Genomic DNA, 23,265 nt, shown 5'->3' on the forward strand with positions numbered 1-23,265 from the left:
GCAATTTGATAAGCAGTTGCATGCAAAGAGGAAACAACAAGAAGAAATTAGACATCCTGATGGCAAATATCAAACTTACCCCAAGGAACTAAACACCCTTAATCAGCAGGAAGTAGTCTAAGAATAATGTCATCCCTTTCCCCCCTATCCCTTTTTTTCTCCTATCTAGTGTTACAGTGTTGAAAGAGTGGGAAAATGATGGAGAAGGGTGGAAGAAAGGAGAACTCACAAAATAGCAAAACTCTGGCTGGAGCGGACCCTGCAAAAAACACAACTTTGTCTTTAGTCAGTCTTAACTTCTTATAGGTTAGGGGTCAGAAAGCTTTGCTTGTACAAGATTCTTGTCAAAACCACACCATCTCTTCTGCCCCTAGCTGTGGGGGTGACTGTGCTATAATAAAATTTTATTTTAAAAAAAACTAGGTGGTGGAAAGGATCGGACTTATAAGTGATAGCTAGTCAACCTATGTCAGAGATGAGCCCAAGCAAGGACAGCATAACTAGTGGGTCCCAACAAAGTAGCCACCTTTCCAATGGCCCATGTTGGGGGTGGAGAGACGTTCCTTTTTAACACATGAAAGAGCAGAAGTAGGAGGAAAAGAAATTGAGATTCTAGAAAGAGCAAAGAGATGTTCATTTGACATTCTGAAACGGTGCTATAAATGGGAGAGGAAAGCAAGACTAAACATTTCATTGCATATTTAGATTTCTTCTGCTGGACTTGACATCCAAGGAAGAGTAGGTGACTGGACTGGAGAAGAGAACTCTTCAATTTCTTTTGAGTCTTGGTAGGCTGTTGCTGCAGGTGGACATGATAGAATGATATCCATTCCCTTTGTTCCTGGAAGTTTCCTGACTTTCTCAATGCACTCTTTGTATTTAGCCTCCCTGAAGTGTCTCTTCCCCCACCCCCAACCCCCTGCAAAAAGGAAAACCAAACAAAAGTTAAGTCACATCAGCATAAAATTTTATTCTTTCAGACAGCATGTATCACCCATGGTGCCTGGAAACACAAATTTAGTGACACTGGTAAATGTGCTTCATTAGAGGCCTCCACATTTCAAGAAACACGCAGCATGCATTACACTGTATAACTCAAAGGTTTGCACCCTATCCCCAACCAGCTCGTACTTGACAAATGGATTCACAGAATGAACTGGAAAGCTCCTCCTGCAGTTGCTCTGCTCACGGACTAGGTGGTTAGTGGATACTATTGTTTGGATCCTGGCTGTTACAGGGTTAAAGTGTTGGTCCTCAGCCCATCGGTACCATTAGGAAACGGGGGCTAGTCGGAGAATTTAGGACGTTGGGAACACGACCTTGAAGGGTACTATAGAATCTTAAGTGCATGCTCTCTCTCTCCCACCCCTGCTTCTTTCTCTTTTTCCTTCCTTTCCCTTTATTACAAAGAACTATGTATATGGGTGTTTTACCTGCATGTATGTCTGTGCACCACATGTCTGCAGTACTCACAGAGGCCAGAAGAGAGCATTGGATCTCCTGGCACTGGAGCTTTCAGTTGTGAGCTGCTATGTGAGTGCTGAGAATCAAACCTGGGTCCTCCAGGAGATCAGTCACTGCCCTTAACTGCTGAGACATTTCTCCAGCCCATCCTCTCCCACTTTTCAAGTTTCTATTTATAAGTGGCTACTCACCCGCTAACACAGGCCCCAAACCAGTATATACTGCAATCTCCAAAACTGTGAGCCCAAACAAACCATTTATCTTTACAAATGGATCATCTCAAGTACTTATTACAGTAATGGGCAGAAGGGTTACATTTCAGAGATGCTCTGAGATAGCCATAGAAACAAGAGTCTGACCCAGCAGACTCTGAGGGAGTCCATGAGGTCAAAAAAGTCCTTCTAGGTGAAGGCCTAGTCAGGCCTGGGCTTATCAAGCTACTCTTGCTGTCAAAAATGCTGGTTGGCTCTTCTATAGAACTGACAAAATGCAGCATCTCTGGACCAGAACACTGGATGCTAGGTCGTCCTCTTGGTTCCTACCAAGTCCTCATGCTCAGTGCTCTGACCTCATGCAGGAGCATTTCAGCAAAGCAAACCTTTGCCTTCTACTTTGTAGTCCAATGCATCTTCTTTATCAAGTGCAAGATGGACCTTCACTCCAGAGTTCGCTGGCCCACTGTTTCTGTGCTTTACATCTCTGGTCTCTGCTTCTCTTGGGAACTGCAACATCATAGCAAGGGAAGCATGAAGAGCCAGGCCAGCACCAGGAGGTAAGGACTGGGGACACTGGAGACACTGCTGCCAGACGTCCTCTGAGCGTGCATTACAGCAAAGACTGCATTTGTGTGGTTGGTGGGCAACTCTACATTGCAGATCATTCCTTCACAGCAAGACCTACACTCCTGGGTACAAGGAGGAAAGAGGAATTGGAGTGAGGAGCAGGGAGGAAGATGGGATAAGACCCCTAAACAAAAGAAAGACAGGCGCTGGAGCTGATAGTCCAGCCTGTGCATTGTCCTGACCTTTGGGTACCCTTCCCCCTGCTGAACAAAGACTACTGTGAGAGTTCTCATCCTAACTCTTGAAGCATCTGTGTCAAACCCAAGCAAAACTGAGGCAAAGGTGGGAGACTGTTAGACTGCTCAGTTTCCAGATCTTAAAAGATTTATTAGAAGACAATGGAACCAAAAACAATGACCTGAAAGTCAGGAACCTTCTGGACTTGTTGGTTCTCTTTCTTAGTATTATTTGTTAGGTGATAACTGTGACCTGCTACTGTCTGTGCCCTCACCCGAGTCCCATTATGATGGCAGTGATAATTTGCTAAAATAAAAAATAATAATAATAATAAAATAAAGTGCCCATTCTTAAGAGTACATTCAAGGGAAGCAACCTGTGACCACAACAGTGATGCATGCCTGACCCAAAGCCATGTCTTCATGAACTGGCCACTCATGCATGTTTCCAGGCCAATGGGGGCAGCAGAAAGCAACAGCTTCAAGCACAGCCACAAATGACTATGCAGCCAGCTGCCCATCAGATTGACCCAGGGGAAAGTTCTTATTTTCCTTTCCAAATCTTGCTATGTAGCCCAAGCTGGCTTCATACTCACAATCCTCCTGCCTCAGGCTCTAGAGTACTGGGATTACAGAAGTGAGCCACTGTGCTCACCATGGATACTTTCTAGAGATCTTGATTCCTAAGACCTCTATGTGAAGTTCCATTTCAATCAGTTTAGGGTGCTTCTGTCCAGCCTCACCAGCTCACCTCAGCGTTGCTGCCCATGTGGCCCTTGCATGATCAGAGTCACACAGCATCCAGACTCCAGTGCTCTGAAGGATGGGTGATTCTTGAGCTTCCAGCATGAGCTTCAGACTGTGCAAGTTCTGAAGCACAGAATTTATCTCTAGAGCTCTGGAAACTAACACTCATTCTTAGTACCATTATTTCTTTTTGAAGACAGAGTATCTTCAATTGTCTGCTCTCCTCATTGGCACTAAAGTAGAGTCTTTATGTCAGAGTACAAACAAACCTAACATATGGCTTCTCCTTCTTGGTTCTCCCATGACACATAACTTACCACCATCCCCATGAAACCTGGGAAAGTTAACTCCAAGCAAGCATATCTTTACCGTGTGTTCCGAATCTCGGCTGTGTCGGCAGCCAACAAAATGACATTCATTTTTAGAGGCACACTTTTTCGTGATGGACGTACTTCTTCCATGGCTGGTGAAGTGATGAACTGTCAAACAATACTGTGTGTCTAGGAAAATTTAACAAGAATAAAAACAGTTTTATTTTCCATGTTGCAAAAGAGACCCCTTGACCATAATGCCTGAAGAGAGTAAAGACCAGAATAATCTAAAGGCTCAGAGGGAGAAACTTAATAGCAATGAGTGCTAGAGTTTGTGAGTGGTATTTCTGGCAAGACAACAGCTTCCAGAGTACACATGTCTTTTGAAAATGAATATAAATGGGTATCCAGTTCCTTTGGCATTAGCTGAAGCTGAGAAAAATGTGCAGTTTTCCTCAATCCTTGGTCCTGAAAACTGAATATTGCAAATATTTATGTCCCCAGCCTGCTCTTTCTTCCTCTGAAGCATGTGTTCAGGAACTCTAAATTAAGTCAAAACTGTGAGCACAAAGATACAACATGTCTGGGAACATGGTGTCTCACTCAATGTTTTCTTCTTACAGGCTACATGCAAACGGGTCTCCAGCTACACACCAGCTCGCCCATCTTTCTCACCTTGCTTACTCAGATTTGCAGCCTTCTAGCATGTTTGACGATTCCTCATTGATGTACTCTACCTTCCCTGGCCTCTTCACTTCCTGTCTCCCTGTTTCCCTGCTCTGTGCAGTTAGCTCATTTCTACAGAGCTATCCTCACTGCTCAAACCATCCATTTTATGACTTAGCATTCTTGTCAGAAAGTGGTCCATTTGACCCAATGGGATATTCTGCTTTAGTGCTGTGTCTCCTTGTTGCTGCCAAAGACCATGGAAATGCCTGTTAAGTAATTCACCATGGATTCCAATAGCAACTGACTGGGAGAAAATGGACCAAGATGGTGAGATCCTGTCACAAGTAAGTCTTATTTGATCCTTTAAGAGCGTTGTGATATTTTAAATGAAATATTAATACATACAGTGGCATTTTGATAACTTTAGTAATATTTACAATGGCAGATACATTCATATATATTGTAGAGGTACTCTGTTATCTTCTAACTATGTTCATTCATTCAATCCTTACCATGAACCTTCAGAAAGCCATAGACCATATTAACGTTCTTTGATGTTAAGACAACATCTCATTATGCAGTCCTGGCTGTCTGAAGCTCTCTGTGAAGAGAGCTGACTTAGAACTCACACAAAGATTCTCCTGGCCCTGTCTCCCATGTTCCAGGGTTAAAGGTGTATGCCACCATCTTGCCCACAGTCAAACAGGCAGAAAATTGCATAGGTATAAGATAGAATGCTAACCAAGGAAGGTGTCAAAGATTTGTGCTTTTAATCAGTACACTTGGCTGCCACCCTGGATGCTCATCCTTGAACTAGACAAAAGTAGCTGACATTGGAGTCTGGAGGAAATGGAGCCATCTCATCTGACAACCTAAAATCAGAACAGCCCAGTCTTGTTATAGCTCCCTCAGTTTCAAAGTCCTAGCAGCATAGTCTGTCTGTTTTACTTCCAACTTCGTATGGAAACATTCCGTTTCTTCACAACTCTATTTCTACCACCTGCAGGGAGCTGCCATCTTCCAACCGAACACTATGACAGTCCCCACTTGATGTATTCTTTGACTCTCATATCCAGCTGTCCAACAGCATGTTTCGGATCACATCCACATTGTGCATTCTAACTTTCATACTCTATCAGAAAAAATAAATCTCTGCAGGTCTTTGTACATGGGCCTCTCTCAGTTTGTCCCTCTATCTCCCACTGTGCCATAGTGATCAGCCTCTGAGTTCACTGAAGAGCCCACATACCTATCACCTCTGGAAGCCTTTACATTTGAGCTTTCCCTTCCAGTCACACTTTTCCTTCAGGCTTCCTTCTCTTGCCCATTCAGGTCTTTGCTTTAATGTCTATTGAGAAAAGATTCCCCATGGCGACCTTGTCAAAGGCATCCAGTCTTCTCTCAGCAAGTATTTACTGAGCACATATTAGGATCTGGATTAGGCACTGGAGATGTGTCAGTCAACTACCAAGGATAATCAGATGTTTGTTAGGGGAGTGAACGAGCTTCCTAAGCAACAATGACTCTCTGTAGAGTAGAGTGCAGAACCCTTTCTTTGCTTTAAGGCAGTAAGTATGACTTTCCTAGGGTATCAAGCATCAGACATTTCTGGGATTGTTTGAATGCCTTAGTCAACATTGTGGTTCCTGTCTTCTTGATTAACACCTTTTAAGACATTTTTCTTCATGATGCATACAAGTGTATGCTCAGTGTGTGTGTGTGTGTGTGTGTGTGTGTGTGCACGCGTGTGGGTGCGCATGTGACCCATCCCCAGGTTCTCTCAAGATGCTCTGGTGTCTGGGCAGCCTTTCACAAGAGATCCAGGACCCCCATTAGAATACCACTGGCCTGTGTTGGCATACTATTCTATAACATAAGACTTCTCCCTCCAACTATAGGAAGAATCTAAATAAAGTAAGGTCACAAAAGAATCTGGAAGAGTCCTCCAAGCTCGGATACTCACCCTGCGGACACCACTTGTCTTCTGCCCATCGATTGCAGTTATAATTATCCCCTGCATTTTCGCAAGTAAAACACTTGAAACTGTTTGGGAATGGTGTGGCTTTAAAAAAAAAAAAAAAAGAATGAAGTAAAGTCACAAAAGGACAAAAATTTCCAACATCAAAAGCACAAAGTTCGCAACTTTATTAGATGAAACAAAACATACAAGACATCCTTCCTCTTCGGAATGCCTGTGTCCCGAAATGAAATAGCTCCAGAAGCTATTTTGAAAGATCCATGGTATGATATTAATATCTAGTCCTCAGAAATAAGAGGGGCTGAGACAGTGGGCAAGGATGGAAGTGGTATTTGAGATTATACAACATATACATACAGAGACACAAATACATATATGCATATACATGTGGTGGAACTAGACAAACAGGTTCTTTGGAACATCCTGAAGAAAACAGAAAATTCAAAGTGAAGAACAGCAATGTCATACACCTCGCGTGGGGCCAGGATGAAGACAGCCCTCATCCTGGCTGTGTATCACCAGCACCAGTAAAGCATTTTAAAAGAGGAGAGGAGAAAGGAAAAGAAAAACATCTCCCCCTCGGAATTACAATTAGACTACTGCATTAATGATAAAACTTTGGTGCAATATTAATTGTGCATAAGACGATAATGAAGACCCAGGTCACGCTCTCTTCTCAATTTCAAACCTTCTGATGAGTTTTCATAAAGTGTTAATGTCCATTTGGAAGAATGGGTGTATTATTTATGCAGGAAATTTCCATAGCCAATTATCTCTGATGGAGAAATCAACTAAGATCTCTGAACTTCCTCTGCCATGCCATGTAAGACTGTAGCAGAAGGCCAACCCGTTCTAAAGAAGAGATTAGCTTCCCATCCCTGCACTCTCAGGCCAGCAGTGGCCAGGCATGTCTCTGCCACTCTAGGTAAAACCAACCATTCTAGAAAGGTGTGGTAGATGACAAGGGGACAAACCAAAACAGAATGAGGACCACAGCCCCTACTTACGATCAAGAGGGGGCCTCACATTGTAGAAATTGATGTTCTTCGCAAACACCCAGTTCTCTGAGATGATCAAGATCTGAAGGATGGTGACAGCTAGAATGTGGCAGAGGAGCAGCATTCTGTCCACCCTGATTGGGCAGGTCAAAGTCGTGTGTCTGCCATGAAAACACAGACTGGATCAGATCATGTGTTTTTATACATCAATGAGAATTGTCCTGCATCTGCTCGGAAAGCTCAATTATTCCTCCTGACAAAAAGGGTCAGTACCACACATACCATTCAGATCAAAGTTAAGTAATTACTGCCTTCTACTGGCCTGATAAAATTCCAGCAGGCCACTCAGTGCTCCTCTCTGTCCAGGAACACAAGCTTCTAGCACTGGCCTAGCTACACCAGGTTCCTCCTTTGTCTGGGGACAGCTAGTCGATGCTGGGTTTAATGATGGGATTTTTTTTCTTCAATCAACCCTGGTTCCTGGTTTAATTACCTGGAGTCCCTAAACCACTTTTTTTTCTGCAACCCTTTCTCTGGGTAAACAGAGGTATGTGATCAAGTTTGTAACTCCATCAAATTCTGAGAGAAATCACGAAAGGAAAGCCAGTGGAGTAAATTGTGAGTTAGTCACAGGAAGTGTGGACTCCAGTCTGGAGCTTACTGATGCAGGGTGGAGAAGGGAGCAGTACTTGAGGTGCCAGCTCCACCTCCACCTGTCACACTAGGTGCTAGGACAAGCCACCAGGATACTCCCGAGGGAGCCATAAAAGTTAAGTGCTGCAAACACTATAATGACACTCCTGCCCCACAAACATTATTGATGATGTTCATAAGGGGTTGAAACTCAAAGGAATGACAGACGTGCACACAGCAATGAGTAAAGGACATGACCTTTCAGGACCCCACAGAACCCATAGCCTTTACCCTTTGAAGCCAGCCTCGTGGGAGTAGCTAAATCTGCAGTCTCATCACTGACAGGTTGTCTGGCCAGGGAAAGGTGAGTGTGGGCAGCCAAAGACGATGGGCAAACCTGGAGTCCAAAGGTTCAGGTGCTGGGTCTGCTGTTTATTAGCTTCCTGACCTTGGGCAAGTTCTTTAAACTCTATTAACCTCAATTTCCTCATCTGTAAAATGGCTTAATAATACCCACACTACCCACACATTTGGATAATTGTGAACATCAAATACAGTTTCAGATAGGATCACATAGCCTTGTGTGAATAAAACAGACATAAAAAGAGTTCTGCGGAAGCGCTAGAGTTCAATAGAACCATCCGCACTCATTTTCTTCTTGCTGAGTCAACTATCTCAGTGGCTTAGAGAAATTTTCAAAGAGAAGTGGTTTGATATCCACATATTCAAGCATCCTGGTTCTTCATATTAACTTTCTGAAACCAAGGTACTAGTGGGGCTCCAGAATTTTACCTCTCTTGTGTCTTTTGCATGTAAATAACATGTAAGCAAGGGTAAAACTGAGTACCAAACAAAATGTAGTGATAACGACCTTTTTCCCTACAAAGGACCTTAGTGAAGACAAAACTGGGTCACTAAGGATGTAGTCAGTGAAAGAAAGCATGCAGGTTTGAAATTTCTAAGGATACAAGGAAATGCTAATTCTGCTTTGCCTAGTCACACATCCAAAGTGGTCCATCCCGGAGCTACAATGAATCAATAGTCAAAGGTTAGAACCCAGCATCCCAAGAGAGACTCTTTATAGTGGGGAGATGAGTTCTTTCTCCCTCAAACCCCAGAATGACTGTGCTCTAACAGCAATCTACATTGTCTGTGTAAGATGGGCAGCCTCCTAAGATCATGGATTTCAAATGCCCATTATCTATCCTTAGATTCCCTTTCATCACTGGAGCTGTGGGACCTTAGGTGACTTTCTGAGGCTTCCGAAGCCCAGCTTCCTTTGCTGTAGTACAGTCATAAGAAACAGCAGTTTTGATGTGAGGTTTCTATGACCTCATGCCTAGGAAGGCATAGGCTAAGTACTGAGCCACAGTTGAATCTATGGTCGTCGAATGCTTTCTACTCAAAGAGCATTGGCTCACATCCCTGTTCCAGACCCAACCCTTGTGATGCCTGACTCAAGTTCATTAACTTCTCAGTAACACAGATTTTGAGCTATGTAACAGGAGTAGTAATGTTTCCTTGTATATGTAGAGGAATAAAATTGGCTAAAGCACATACAATATGTGAATTATTTAGTTAGTGACGTGCCTGGATTTTTGGCTAATTCTTTTAAGCACTTACTGTGCGGTGAAAAAGCTCCCAGTTTAAAATTACAACGCAAAATCCCTGGTTTTCCTAAAGTAATTTCCCATTGAAACCAAAGCTTATTCATTCATTCTATGTGTCATTATTGACATCCTCTATGGGTCACACATTGTTATTATTGACTTCCCAACAATGCCCTTTCTTTCATGAAAACTGCATTTTTGAGGGAAAGGGCAACCCAGGGGAGTGTGTAATTTCAAATTATACAGTTATAAATGCCATAAAGGCAAAGCAATAAGGTGATACCTTAGTAGGAAGGGAAGGGCTATGTCACATATGACAGTCTGCACACACCTCTCTGAGTAAGCAACATTTGAGCAGATGAATTAAATGAAGAGAAAACATAAGCTAACCCCAAACTCTAAAGAAAAGCAACCTATATCCTAAGGAGGAAATACATGGCTCCGTGGGTAAGAGCACATCCTTGCTGTACATGAGGACATGAGTTCAGATCCATATGAAAAGTCAGGCACACCACAAGTACCAGCTATGCCCACATTCCTGCCTGTAACCTGCTGTTGTGTAAGTGGAGATAGGAAGACTGATGGGGCTTGCTAGCCATTGGTCTAGCTCCTGGTCTCTCGTGGACAAGAAATAAAGAATGATATAATAGGAAACCAATTCCCTTATCTGGCTTCTGCATCACACACAGGCATGAGCATCCATGCACACATACACCTCATATACATCCATGTACACACACACACACACAAATACAAAAATAAACTAACAAAAACCTAAATGAACAAGTCTAAGCATAAGACTTGCTCTTTGTGTTCTCCATACTCTAAAGCAGGACTGTAGAAGTTGGTTTATTACCATTGTGCAACTGGGGAAACTGAGGCTCAGAGGCAGGAGACTGCCATTGATACAGTAAATTGCCCTTCAAATTTTTCCAGCTGGTACCTTTTCACTATTAGTGGTATACAAAACAGAGAGGGTTTGAGTTCCATAGAGCTGTATCTACACAACCTAAATATATTTTCATTCCTACTTCAAAGAGAAACAGCAGTATTCTCCAAAACTGAAAAGGCTTGTCTGTCAAATGAGGAACAAACTAAATAAACGTGTCTTCTCTTTCCTGAGCAGGTTGTATAATGTATTACCCTACACTGTCTCCTGAACAACAGTGTCTATATCTTTTTTCATATACAGGCTTGTGTCACCACGACTGTTTTATTTTTCATAAGCAGATGACATTAGGGTAGTGAACAAGTTAAACAGAGTGTCCTGGGGTTGCTGTACATTGAGGATCATTGCACAGAGCTGCTAAAACAAAATACATCTCTGCCGACATCGCTGAGCAGGTGCTCCCCGCAGTCTCTGTCACAGGCAAGGTTATAGAGGAGTTTGTATTTTATTCCCTGGAGGCGGGTGGAGTCTACAGTATGTGTTAGAGTAAACCAGGCTATTTTCTCCATGACCATTGCACAAACTAATGCTGCTTCTTCATGTAGGATGAGGGGTAACCCATGAGGTTCCCAAGGTAATTGGTAAAACTGTGTGTGTGTGTGTGTGTGTGTGTGTGTGTGTGTGTGTGTGTAGATATATTTTGCCGGGTGGAGGAGCTCAAACGGTTCTGAGACCCACATAATGGTGAAAAATGCAGCACAGTGCTTCTGAATATAGCTGTAATGATTTTGCTTCCTGTGAACGTGTTCTTTTATTCTGACACTAAGACAAAAGTTCCACTGTACACCATGGGATATATGTTTACAACCCTCACACTCAGTGGAAGCTCCAAATGTCTTTCTCCAAGAGAGCTTACGAGTCTCGTCCATGTTCCCCAGAGACAGGCTTGGGCAGAAACCTCGCGGGCGCGGTGCTCGCCTTCCCTGGGCTTTGAGTCCCTTCTTTAGAAGATACGTGAACTTGTTCCAGAATGCAAACAGTTTCTTTGCCAGGAGAGGGGAGCGTTTTCTTCGAGGCACATTTGTAAAGATACAGGAAGCAACTCTCAGGCATTGCAGAGAATGGCAGCTAGCCAGATTTGTAAGTTCAGGAACCCCTCCTGAGACTGGCCCATACCTGCCCAAAATAAGAGGCTCGATTCATGGGAGGGCATGTGGTTCAGAAGCAGGATAACTTCCCAGGCCCTGGTGCTCTTAACGTGCCACCGTCTGAAAAGCTGGTGGGGACCTTGAGAAGCAGCATATAGCTGACAGCCTTTGCAGCAGTAAAAAGACACACATTAAAAAAAAATCCCTTGATGTATGCTCAGCACACACCACACTGTCAGTAAATATGTTCTGGGACAGAACCAACACCATTATCTCTGACCTGGACAGAGCGCCTTTTGTAGAGAGTCAAACAAAGGCACGAAGGAGCAGGCAGGGCATCCGAGGCTGTAAAATGATGGACTTCCAAGAGAAACCCAAAGACCAAAGTGCAACAGTCAATACTGCATTGCTCACTCGATTCCTAATGCACGAGTCAGCCAGCACGAGAGTACCTTCAGCTGCTAATGAAATCATGAACGGATAATTGAAGGGAAGCAGCCCATCTAAGTCCATCAGGCCCGTCAACACTCACATCCACGCCTCCCAGCATGCACCACGCACTCTGCAGTCAGCCACTCTGACTCAACACTCTTAACAAGCCAGTTTCCCTTATAAAAATGGACTGAAGGCCAAATGGAAATCCAAAATGGGTGCTGAAATTTGACTGGGAAAGACTGGAATAGGTGAAAACACTTCTTTGGAAAGGGGACATTTTGCCAGAAGGAAATGTCACTGTTCATAGCCAGAGCATGGACGGGTTGCTTCTATCTGGGAAACCAAGGTGGTGAAAAGAGACATTCGTGGTCCTATTACATTTTGGAAGAATGTCATGAGACGTGCATTATACCCATTTCCCTGCAGAGGAGCTGAAAGCTAGGTGCCTTGCCTCGCCTGGGCTTACGAGTCAGTTTCCAGGGTTTGATGGTTTGCTCTCTATGTGACATACAATTTGTGAAGGGCTTCCGCTTCTCCACACCTTGAAAGTTTATCATTTGAAGACACTCCCTTACAGCATTCTGAGTGCTGAGTTTAAAACAGTAAACAAGAAAGAGCAAATCCCCCAGTCTCCACAGTCCCCACCTATTAGAAGACAATGTGAGCCACAGAAAATGTGGCTGACAATTTTCGAGGAAAGAAAAACAGCCTTAGCTTCAAAAAGACCCAGAATAAAATTCCAGACCTATATTTACTAACTAGATAATCACAAGGCTAAGAAGTATTGTCCCCATTAGCAATAAGGAAAGTGGGCTTACAGTTGTGCTGGTAACTTAGGTTGTGGTATGAATTGAGAGTAACTATTAGCACGTAAAGTACTTTTTATTTAGCCTCAAGAAACTTAAGCACCAAATTCATCCACTTCTCCCTCCCTCCCATTCCTGTACACATCATTGTCAGCAGACTAAAGATCAGATCAAGAGATACAATTGTACAAGCTTATTCCATATGTGCTCTGAGTGGGACATTGTTGAGGTCTGGGAAGTAATGTCTTATGAGGACTCAGAAATTCCTCCTATTACAAACAAGTGAGAAAGTGAAAAACTGCACTACCACGCCCCCCCACACACTTCTAATAAAGTATGATACTGACAGAGGTAGATTAATGAAGAATTCCAGTCATGCATTAAAACTCAGAAATGTAGTATGGCATTCCCATAATATTCTAGATTCCCGTTACACTGCTTAAAAAAAAAAATACAAACAGAAAAGTTTTCACCAAATGTAAGATCAAAGTCTCACCGAAGGGACACTTCTAAGCATACAGCTGGAAGTTTGGTGATTCCAAAAATGTAATTCTTTATCTGGTATATGTAACCAGGTTCGTGATGATGCCTAAGACAGCGCTCAGGATAAAGTAATTTCATTATGCAAATCAGTTTAAATCTAGTTGTGCCAATGCATGGTCAGTAAGTATGAAACTCAGATACTTTCTAATTTTAAAGTATGATATCTGAGAGAGAAAGAGAGAGACAGAGACAGAGAGACAGAGACAGAGAGAGACAGAGACAGAGACAAAGAGACAGAGACAGAGAGACAGAGAGACAGAGAGACAGAGAGTTAATGTATGCATGTATTTATGGGGTTACTGATTGCTTAAACCAGGCTGTAAGTGCATACCTACAACTCTGATTAAGAGATTGAATTACCAATGAGCCTAGTTTACTTTTCTGCTGCAGTGATAAACACCATGAACATAAAGAACTTGGGGAGGAAAGGGTTTACTACATCTTAAACTTCCAAGTGGCAGTCCATCAGTGAGGGAAGCCAAGGCAGGCACTTAAGCGGAGGAGCAATACTTACTGACTTGGTCTTCATGGCTTGTTCAGCTGCTTTTTTATACCAACCAGGCCCACCTGCCCGGGGTGGGGGGAGAGTGGTACCCACTCACGGTGGGCTGGGGTCTCCCATATCAACTATTAATCCAGAAAAGGCTCCACAGTTGTCTACAAGCTAACCTGATGGAGGCATTTTTTTCCCAGTTGATCCTGGCTTGTGTCAAGTTGACAAATGAAGCAACCAGTGCACCAATAATCTCACTGTTTACAGCACCCACAGTTGCTCATGGGGAGAACAGTAGGAACCCAAGTGGTACTACACACTGTCCTGAGGTTTTATGTCACTAGCCATTGTTTACAAAGCCCCCTACGAGCTCAATTCCATTCTCAAGTATCCACCTGAAAATATACTATACATGCAAGGGACAAGTCTGTAGATCTTCTGAAATGGGAGGGCATTTAAAAACCAACAGTAAACTGCATGCTCTGGCAAAAGAATATTGTGCTGACTTTTGCATAGTCACAAAATCCAGAACAGATTATTCAAAGAACTCTCTGGAAGCTGACAAGCTTATAAAAGCAGTCCTAAGGAAAAAAAATTCTGTATCTTGCATATCTAGCAAAGTTACGGTGTGTCACTTGCACTATAAATCGTCACTATTACTACTCGGAGCAGAAGGAAATGTACATATATAAAGATATATATGTGCATAATTTTGTATTCCCAGAGGAAACTGAAAAATTATGTACATTAAATAGCGTTTTAATTGCAACATGAAAAACGATATTTAACGGCTGGTAACGTAGTTCGCAGTCCCACAAGGGCAAAGTCAAGTGAAGTTGCTGCCTGGTGTAATAGGGAAAAATTGGCCTTTGGAGGCACCAGGCCTAGGCAGAAATTCTGACTGTCACCTCTATTGCCTACCACTCAATTGCTTTGAGTCTCAGTTTCCTATAAAATAGAAATATCACATGTGCATTTTGCAAAGTTTAGGGAATTAAAGAAAAATTAAAATTAAAATGTTGTTACCCTGTCCATTTACCAAGTCGATTAGAAGGCTAAATGTAGAGAACTATCATTCACAGTGAGTTGTAGAATTGGCCAATATCAGTATTATTGCTGAGAGGCTGAGAAGGTAGGACTCAAACTCAATATGTATGTTTTCAATTCTCAAATTCTATAATTATCTGAACATATATGAAAGCAGGATTTAATACCTCTGAAAACTAGAGCACATGGGACAATTTCCAGGCGTCTTTGGACTGAAACATTCCATCTCCTAGGGAAACTCCTTAAGACAGAAAGTAAACAACTCAGAAGAGATTTCCGAAGTCCCTGAAATTGATCAGATTCACTAGGCCCCTCCCTCCCAAGAGTGAAAAATAAAGACTGCTTGAGAATACTCTCAGACAAGCCAAGCTACCCTGGAGAAGCAGGACCATATGAGCTATCTGAAGGAGGCTTAGGCCATCTGAGCTTCCTGAAAAGGACACTCTCCACCTGAGCTGTCTTCACTATATGTAGCATGCTCCGGGTTCCCAGCCTTGTGAGCTGTCATCCATTCTGGCAGGCTTTGGTGATGCTGTTGTGTCTGAGTCATTTCTCTACCTATAAATTATCTCACACCCATATTTTTGTAAGTAACCTCAATAAAACTCATTGGTTCACCATGTTGGAATTTGATAGTATCCATACTTTGGTCATTTACAGGCTCCTGTTGGCGTGAGTAGACGTCTGTTGCATCTCCCCAGGAAAAGGTTTGGCATACAACAAGCATTCAGAGGCTCTTATATCTTTTGCCTTAAGAAGCCATAAACTCTGGGCTGTCACATCGTTGTGCCCAGATTGTAAAAAAAAACACCAAAGAGACCACCAGGAATCACAACCCGCTGTAATCGCATGAGGGTCTTTATTTAAGCTTGAGCTTGAGCCACCAACCTTCCTGATGGAACAGGAAAGATAGTGAACCCCCAGGTCTAAGGGAAGGGGGCAAGTGGGGGCTTCTAAGCCTTGACATTACATGAGAGGGTAAAGGAATGTCGTCCTTCAAACCTGATCATGTTTGTTCAGACAGCAGGACAGAACCATGCAGCTGGAAAGGGACTTTCCTGACTTAGGAAAAGTAACTTACTGTGCTATCAGAAGCTGGTATATTTTTACAACATGGTCATAGCTGTCTATGAATATTTGTCTCTTTTTCATAGTCCAAGAGTGGGTGGGCTTTTAGCATTTTAAGGATATTGGTCTCTGCTTCCTTCAAGGACAGGAGCCATCTGCAGTGGGAAATGCTTATCAATCAATCAATTGGCTTGGGTATGGTGCTTTCTGTCTGTTCCCAAGGCTGGCATCCGCCCTCCTGGGGGGAGGGGGTCGCCAGGGGGAAAGGGGAGGAGGGTAATGGCAATAAACCACTGGTGCCAGGCTGGGCCCTCTCCAAAGGCCAGAGGTCCCCATGAAGCCGGGAGGGAAGGAACGTTAACTTCTCTAGCCCCTCACGGCAAGGAAGTGCAGAGGCAGGCTCCCTTCAACATACCATTTCATATATTAAATGTGTGTCATACTTCCCATCTTGCTTGGAAGGCTCAGTTCAAATATTTCTCATTCACAAAACCTTTACGTCTGTTCTAGCTCATACAATGGTTTCTAGCTAAGAAAATACTGCAGCTTATTTATAAACTACAAGGCTAACGCTGACCTTGGGGGCTTAGGAGATGGTTTAGTGGGTAAATGGCATGCTGGACAAGCATGAGGGCCTGAATTCAGAGCCACAGCACTCAGGTAAGATTTGGGTGTAGTGGTGTGTATCTATAACCATGGCACATGGAAAAGGAGCAAAGACAGGATTCTTGGAATTTGCTACCCAGTGAGCTCTGGGTTCAGTGAGAGACCTTGCCTCAAAAACTGTGATGGAGAGTGATTGAGGAAGAAGTTTTACCACATGCATGCATTTAAACACTTGTGTATGCATGTACACACACACACACACACACACACACACACACACACACACACACACACACACAGGACAATCTTGAGAACTGGGCAGAGCAAGTTCCAGTCCTTGCTTGGAAATATGCTTACGGTCTGTCTCTAAGAGATTTAGACATTACAGGCAAGGCACTATCAATTAAAACTATTTTATTTTTTCTTTTCTACAAATAGACTTTTCATTTCCATGGTGAATGTTTATCTACGTGACTAAGCTTTCATTCATTCAATCAGCTTCCCACGTGCAGGCTATGAGAACTCTAGTTTCAGCAACTAAAGACTTGCCCAACAGTGCCTAAGCCATTGGTACATGGTTCAATGCATACATTCCCTTAAATACACTGTAGCAAAATGATGTGCCCCCCCCCCCTGCTGGCACAGTGTTGTGAAAAGGAAACAGCCTCTTTTACTCTTTGCTTGGCCCTCAAACCCACCATCCTCCATCTCTCTGTACCCTGATCTGTGCTGCAAAGGCAAGCACGCCTTCCCAATGGCTCCGGTTTGGTTTGGCCAACAGCAAGTGCTCATGGATAGCATGGTGGTCGGAAAGTCAGGCTGGGCATCTGTTTCTGTGACTACCTCCACTATGTCCCGTAGTGTCTACCAGAGTTATACCACACCTAGTACACCTTAGATGCTAGTAATCATTTTCCCTTGTCCTCAGGGCTGAGTTAAGACGGAAATGATTCTTCTCTGCTGCTAACTCTGGAGTCTGGTATTCTGCTAATGGCTTCCTAGCCTCTGTGAATTGTACCTTGTTAACTTTCTGAAATAACACCAATTGATTATGCTACCTGGTTCCTTCCAGAACTCCAACTGAATCTTGAACCTCAGAGAAGTCCCACTCTAAAAGTCACTGCTTTTTAGTGTAGCAGAGTGATCCCAGGAAAGCTACAGTGCATAAAGTCTTGTTACTAGCATAGAGAAGAACCAGTTACATTATCTGAATTATGAGGAACCAACAACTGGATAATGCAGCAAATCAATCAGTGAGAAAATGAAAACACCACTGAGTTCTGTATCAGAAGATAAAGGTAGATGAATATCTTATAAGCTCATTCAAATATGGCAACCTCAACAAGTCTTAGTGATTCCTAATCCTACCATCACGAAGTATATCGTTAAAAGGCAGAGAGAGGTGAGCAATGTCAAAGGACCTCAGAATATGAACACGGGATGTTACTAATATAGTGTATTCCCTCTCACTGAACTATAATATACAAATACGTGTATGCAGTTATTCATATCTGCATGGAAACAAGTCTATTTGAATGTAACCAATCCGTGGACTACTGAAACTTTTATTAATTGAACTATGTTCTGCTCTATAGTTTGTGTCCTAAGACATTCAATGTCAAAAATAATAATAATAATAATAATAATAATAATAATAATGTTGGATTTTCACTTGACATTGGGTTTCTCTCTTAAATTAAGAACCTCTCTCTTTAAATTAATAACCTATCTGTAATTGTTCAGATCTTAAATGCCCAAAGGCTCATGGGAGGAGGGCCCCCAATATAATAATGCTCAGTGGTCAGAGTTTGGGGAAGTCGGATCCCGAGGGTTCTGCCCTCACGACTGGCTTAGTTCACTGATGAAGTCACACCTCGATGGACACTTGGGAGGTCTTAGAAGCTGAGGGGGTGGGCCATACTTGAAGACAGTGCACCCTTGAGGGCTGTCTTTGGGTTCATGTCTTGTCTCTGTTCACTTTTTCCCCTCCTCTCTGCGCTCTGTTTTGCTTTGTTGTTGTTGTTGGATTTTTGTTTTATTTTGTTGTCTGTTTGCTTTTTAGCTATTATGAGGTCATAAGCTCTGCTGCTCAGCATGATATCCTGCCTCATCACAGTGCAGAAACAACATATCTACTCAGCCATGGACTGGAACCTCTAAAACCATCAAACAAAATAAAATTTTCTCGTTGAAGTTGAAAAGTGGTATTTTGCCACACTGAGAAGCTGGGAAGCATGCCTTCTCAGTCTTCTGATGTCCCTTCACCTTGCACATCCCAAGCCTTCCCACCCCACCCCACCCCCAGACAATGTTCTCACTGCTCTCAGGAGACTTATTTTCCCAAATAAAGGGAATCCCTTTGCTTCACTTCCTTGTGTACTTGAACTCACCTTCCTTACCCGTCTTCTTCCTCCTCTTCTAGTCCTTGTTCCTCTCATTCAAGGACACCTAATTAAAAAGAAAAAGAAAAAAATAGTTAGCTAAAAAGGCATTGAGATCTAATCCATATTCTATACTAATTTCCGGAACATAAAATTCCTTGTTGGCAGCCAGAGTGTCCTTTGCTTGTGCCTAAAGGAGTCCCTTCCACTTTGTACTTAAAACAAAGCACTCCATGAGTAGACTTTCACAAACAGTGGCATGCAACAGAATCCAAAAGAAGGATTCTTCTTATTCCTTTTCTGTGAATGAAGTGTGAATGGGCACAAACATTGTCCTCATTGAAAGTATGTAAAGATAAGACTGGCTGTGGGATTTATCACAGGACTCATTCAGAAGGTTAGAGGACAGAGGTCACACACCAGTGACCTGTACTACTTAGTGTGGTATGCCAGAGGTGGAGCCCATGCAATCCACGCCGAGCTCACAGTCACCAATGGATAAAAACGAGTCCAAATGTGTGTAGCCACAGTTCCTGGTAGCTGTCTTTCAAAATGGCTATAGCCTCTCTGGCAGAGAGCACTAGCCCTGTACTTCAGAGCTAACCTCAACCCACCTCTGAAGTCACATGGCTGATCACAAACAGTCAGGGAACACAGTTAACTGTGTCCCTTCGATCACCTTGCAATGCTTAGTCCCTTGACTCCAAAGTAGAGTAGTTTCCATTTACCCTTTAGCATGTGGGCTTGGGCAGCAGGAGATTATCTCAACACAAAGGCCTTGAGGTCTCAAATTAGCACATTGGCTCTACAACATGATTCATCCCTGGAGAACTTTCCCATCTGAAATTAATTAACTCTCCACACAGGGCTGTGAGGTAAGCATGATGTGATCATTGCCAGGGTGTAAGGAGAAATTAGAGCTGAGGAGGTCACAGGTTGTGCCAAAGTTATTAGGGAATTGTGTCATCATACAGGAATCTAGCTCAGTCTCTCGGCCCACTCTAGGATCTAGACCAATTTACCACATTTTACCTGTTTATTCCTTACTGAACTTTGTTAAAGGTACAGGCAGATAGGAGCAGTTCAATGAAAGACCCTGTTCAAAACTTTAGTGCCATGTCTACACTAACTCAGCAGCAGAAGTCACATGCCCAGATCTTCTTCAGGAAGATGTGTGACTGGATAGATTTGGTCCCGTCCTTTGGAAATAAGGCTAAGAATATCTTCACCCAGCTTCCCAGGAATCACACAGTAAGGCTCACTCTCATGTCTTCAGAGCCACTGGTGCACAGGCAGCCTTAGGGCCAGGGTCACTAGGTGCTGAGAGACAGCAAACTGCTCAAAACAGCAACACAATGGCAGAGCCTTCTTGACATACTTGACTAGGGCCCTTCTCTGCAGCACTCTTGGGTTTCCAGTTCAACCCCACAGCACAGCATACTGCAAACATTTCAGCTCTCTCTACTGTCAGCCTTTCAGATTCTGCAGAAGGAAACCCAGGGTAGGCTAGTGACCAAGAGAAGCAAGAGTCAACCTCCAAGTCAACCTTTTCTCTCTTGTTTCCTCATTGTCCTCTACCTGCTCCAAGTCCCCAGGCTTTTACAATCACTATTTCCTAGTCTATTGCTACAGAGAAGAGAAACTTTTCCCACTAGTGAGTCCATGTTGCCTGAGAAATGTTTATGCATTTCAGGTCTCTATAGAGCTAACCCAGAGTGGCTGCAGGTCAGAACAAATGTCATTTTAAAGCAACTCTTTGACATACATATTATTGTACTAATTAAGATGAGAATATATTTACACACTAATTAGATGGATAAACTTGCTTGTTTTTACATGGATAATTAAATTTTGGGCTGATGAGGTAGTCTAGTGGCTAAAGGTGCCTGCTGCCAAGACTAACGACCTGCGTTCAGACTCCAGGGCAAACGTGGTGGAAGAAAAGAGCTGTTTTCTGACCTTTCTATGTATGTGGCATGTTGAGGGAGTGCTTCCCTCCATAAAATAAATATCAAAATAAAAATTTTAAAGGATTAAATTGTGGCTGAATATTTGATTCTGCAGGACACAGAGGACCGTCTACACTTTGCAGAGCTGACTGATATTGATTTATAGTAGTCAGTGCTGAGATTGCCGCTTTGTATTAATGTGCTGTACAAAATGCAAAAATAACGTTTATGGCCATTTTAGAAAATGTTAGAAATTCTGTCCTCATCCCAAGCTAACATTTTTTATGATTTTATCATAATCACAACATTTTTATGATTTTTATCATTTTATGCCACATCAGCAACACAATTTGCAAGTTTTAAAATCAAACATTGTATTCAATCGAACCCAAAGATACATTGATATCATGGGTATATGGTGAAAAATGATGGTAGGAAAATATTAAAATTCCTTGTTTTCCATAATTGAAGCACATTTTTATAAGAGAAGAAAACTTTGTGTTGATGGTAAAAATAGAATAATAACAACAAACAACAAAACCCAATCACAACATAGCATAGTTGCAATCTAGCTTGTATCTCAGACTAGCGGTACTCAATGATGTCATAGAGAATGCAGGCTTGCAGAGTGCAAGGCATGCATGCTATATGCTCAGAACCAAGGTAGCAGTGAAACTGCATGGGAGACACAGACCAGCCCTGCAGAGACACCCCCACCGCAGAGGAATTTACTTTTGATCTTGAGTTAATTTGAGGTCCTTGCACATTCAAAATCTGTCATTCACTCCTGCCAGTTTTGTGACTCTACTATTGTGACCCACAGTTTAAGAAGCTGTTCAGCGTAGCTTGCTTTACTGGTCCTTTTGTTGGGAAGCACACTGTCACATACCTCAGCCCCCAATCCTACATTGTCAGTTTCTAAGGAAATGCATTGTAAATCATATTTTCTGCCACCTTTATACAGTGTGGATCGAGTAGAAACTTATCACTTCCTTTAATTAGTAGTCCCAATAATCATTAAACTACTCTACCAGTTCAGTAATTTAAAGAGGAAAATACTGTAAGTAGACAGCCAAGGAGGACAGAATAGAAAGTCAAAACAAAAACAAAACAAAACATCAATTATACTGGCAAGTTAAGATGGACTTTAAAAAGTTAAGTTATGAGAGCAGAATGGGAGAAAACAATAAAGCTGGATCCATACCCTGTGTTATACACAGAATTCAATGCTATAAAATTCCGCAAACTTCTTGGAATAACAATGTTATGAAAAGTATGTTCTTTTAAAAATCTTTATATGTCATTAACATATATTGATGTACTTATTGAGAAAGTAATATGATATCTGGGATTTATGTATTAATATTCTCAATATAAGTTGGAAAGTAGATAAGATTGGGCATTTTCAAATGACTAAAGGTGGATGATGGGTGCCTGGGAGTTGTTACACTACTTCCTCTAATTCGTGTACGCCTGAAACTATTTCATGATAACTCTAAGCAGCAGAAGGAAGTAAGAATGGTGTACTTGGAATGGGGAAAAGTCCTTCCAATCATGAATAAAACACAGGAAATGGACGCTTAAAATTTCAGTAACTCAACCACAGTTTTAAGAAGTTCCATATGCAAAAGATATATATCATAAGTAGAGTCAAGAACAAGTAACAACCTGGGAAAACAATTTCCAACTCAAATCACCAAATCATCAAAGACAAAACCAAAATCAAACACTCAGGTAATTTTGCTGTTATGAAAACAGCTACTAGCATAGTTTCCATAAGAAACTTATGTGCAAATGAATAGGAAAATTGTCAAAAGACATAACTGTGTTATAGACGATAAATAAAACAGTCTTTAAACATCATTTTTAAAAAGCTGAGCACACTTCCAAACAGGAGAAATGCAAATCAAAATTATAGTGTCAATTTTCTAGATTTTGGTCAATTTGATAGGTTAACATGCTTGCTGATTCTCTCTTCTAAGGAACCCACACAAAGTCGGCCTTTGCATATGGTGCTGATGGGATCCCAGCTCTTAAAGAACAATTCACAACAGTATTCAACTTTCACTTGCATTTAGCCTTGACCCAAATTCTATTTCTGAAAATTCCTTCCTGTATCCATGTATAGTGATATCCTCCCACGCTACTCAATACATATCACACACACACACACACACCATGTCACCTCTCGGATTTTAGAAGCATTGCATGTGTCTACTTGTGCATGCATAAATACATGCAATAAGCATATATGGAAAATTAACAGACATGAAGGTTTGTAGCTAGAGTGACAGATTAAAGTCTGAGAGGGCACAAGTAACAAGAAGACTCCTCAAAATGTACTCCTCATTGGTCTGGTTTTCCCAACCATGAGGACACATGGCTTATTCAAAAATACAAACAGAATGAATGGTGCAACTGGCCTGACAATTCCCAGTTACTAACCTGTCGTACATTTAAGCATGGCAGCTC

The 23,265-nt window shown here is 42.3% G+C and overlaps 1 protein-coding gene across 5 annotated transcripts in view; it reads right to left on the minus strand.

Annotated features, from left to right (window-relative positions):
- Positions 1-979: 979 nt before the first annotated feature.
- The window catches only part of Lypd6b (LY6/PLAUR domain containing 6B), a 159,049-nt gene continuing 136,763 nt past the window's right edge, over positions 980-23,265 (minus strand). For all 5 annotated transcript variants that reach the window (XM_029474297.2, XM_029474296.2, XM_029474295.2 and 2 more), the window contains 5 exons: positions 18,854-18,911; positions 7,195-7,346; positions 6,173-6,271; positions 3,599-3,729; positions 980-2,368 (listed from right to left, as the gene is read on the minus strand). In XM_029474297.2, coding sequence (XP_029330157.1) covers positions 2,195-2,368; positions 3,599-3,729; positions 6,173-6,271; positions 7,195-7,309 — 519 coding nt within the window. In that variant the 5' untranslated portion in view covers positions 7,310-7,346; positions 18,854-18,911 and the 3' untranslated portion in view covers positions 980-2,194. The remainder of the gene's footprint in view (positions 2,369-3,598; positions 3,730-6,172; positions 6,272-7,194; positions 7,347-18,853; positions 18,912-23,265) is intronic.

This window comes from Mus caroli, unplaced genomic scaffold, assembly GCF_978045245.1.
Source record: "Mus caroli unplaced genomic scaffold, Mus_caroli_1 scaffold_2, whole genome shotgun sequence".
NCBI lineage: Eukaryota > Metazoa > Chordata > Mammalia > Rodentia > Muridae > Mus > Mus caroli.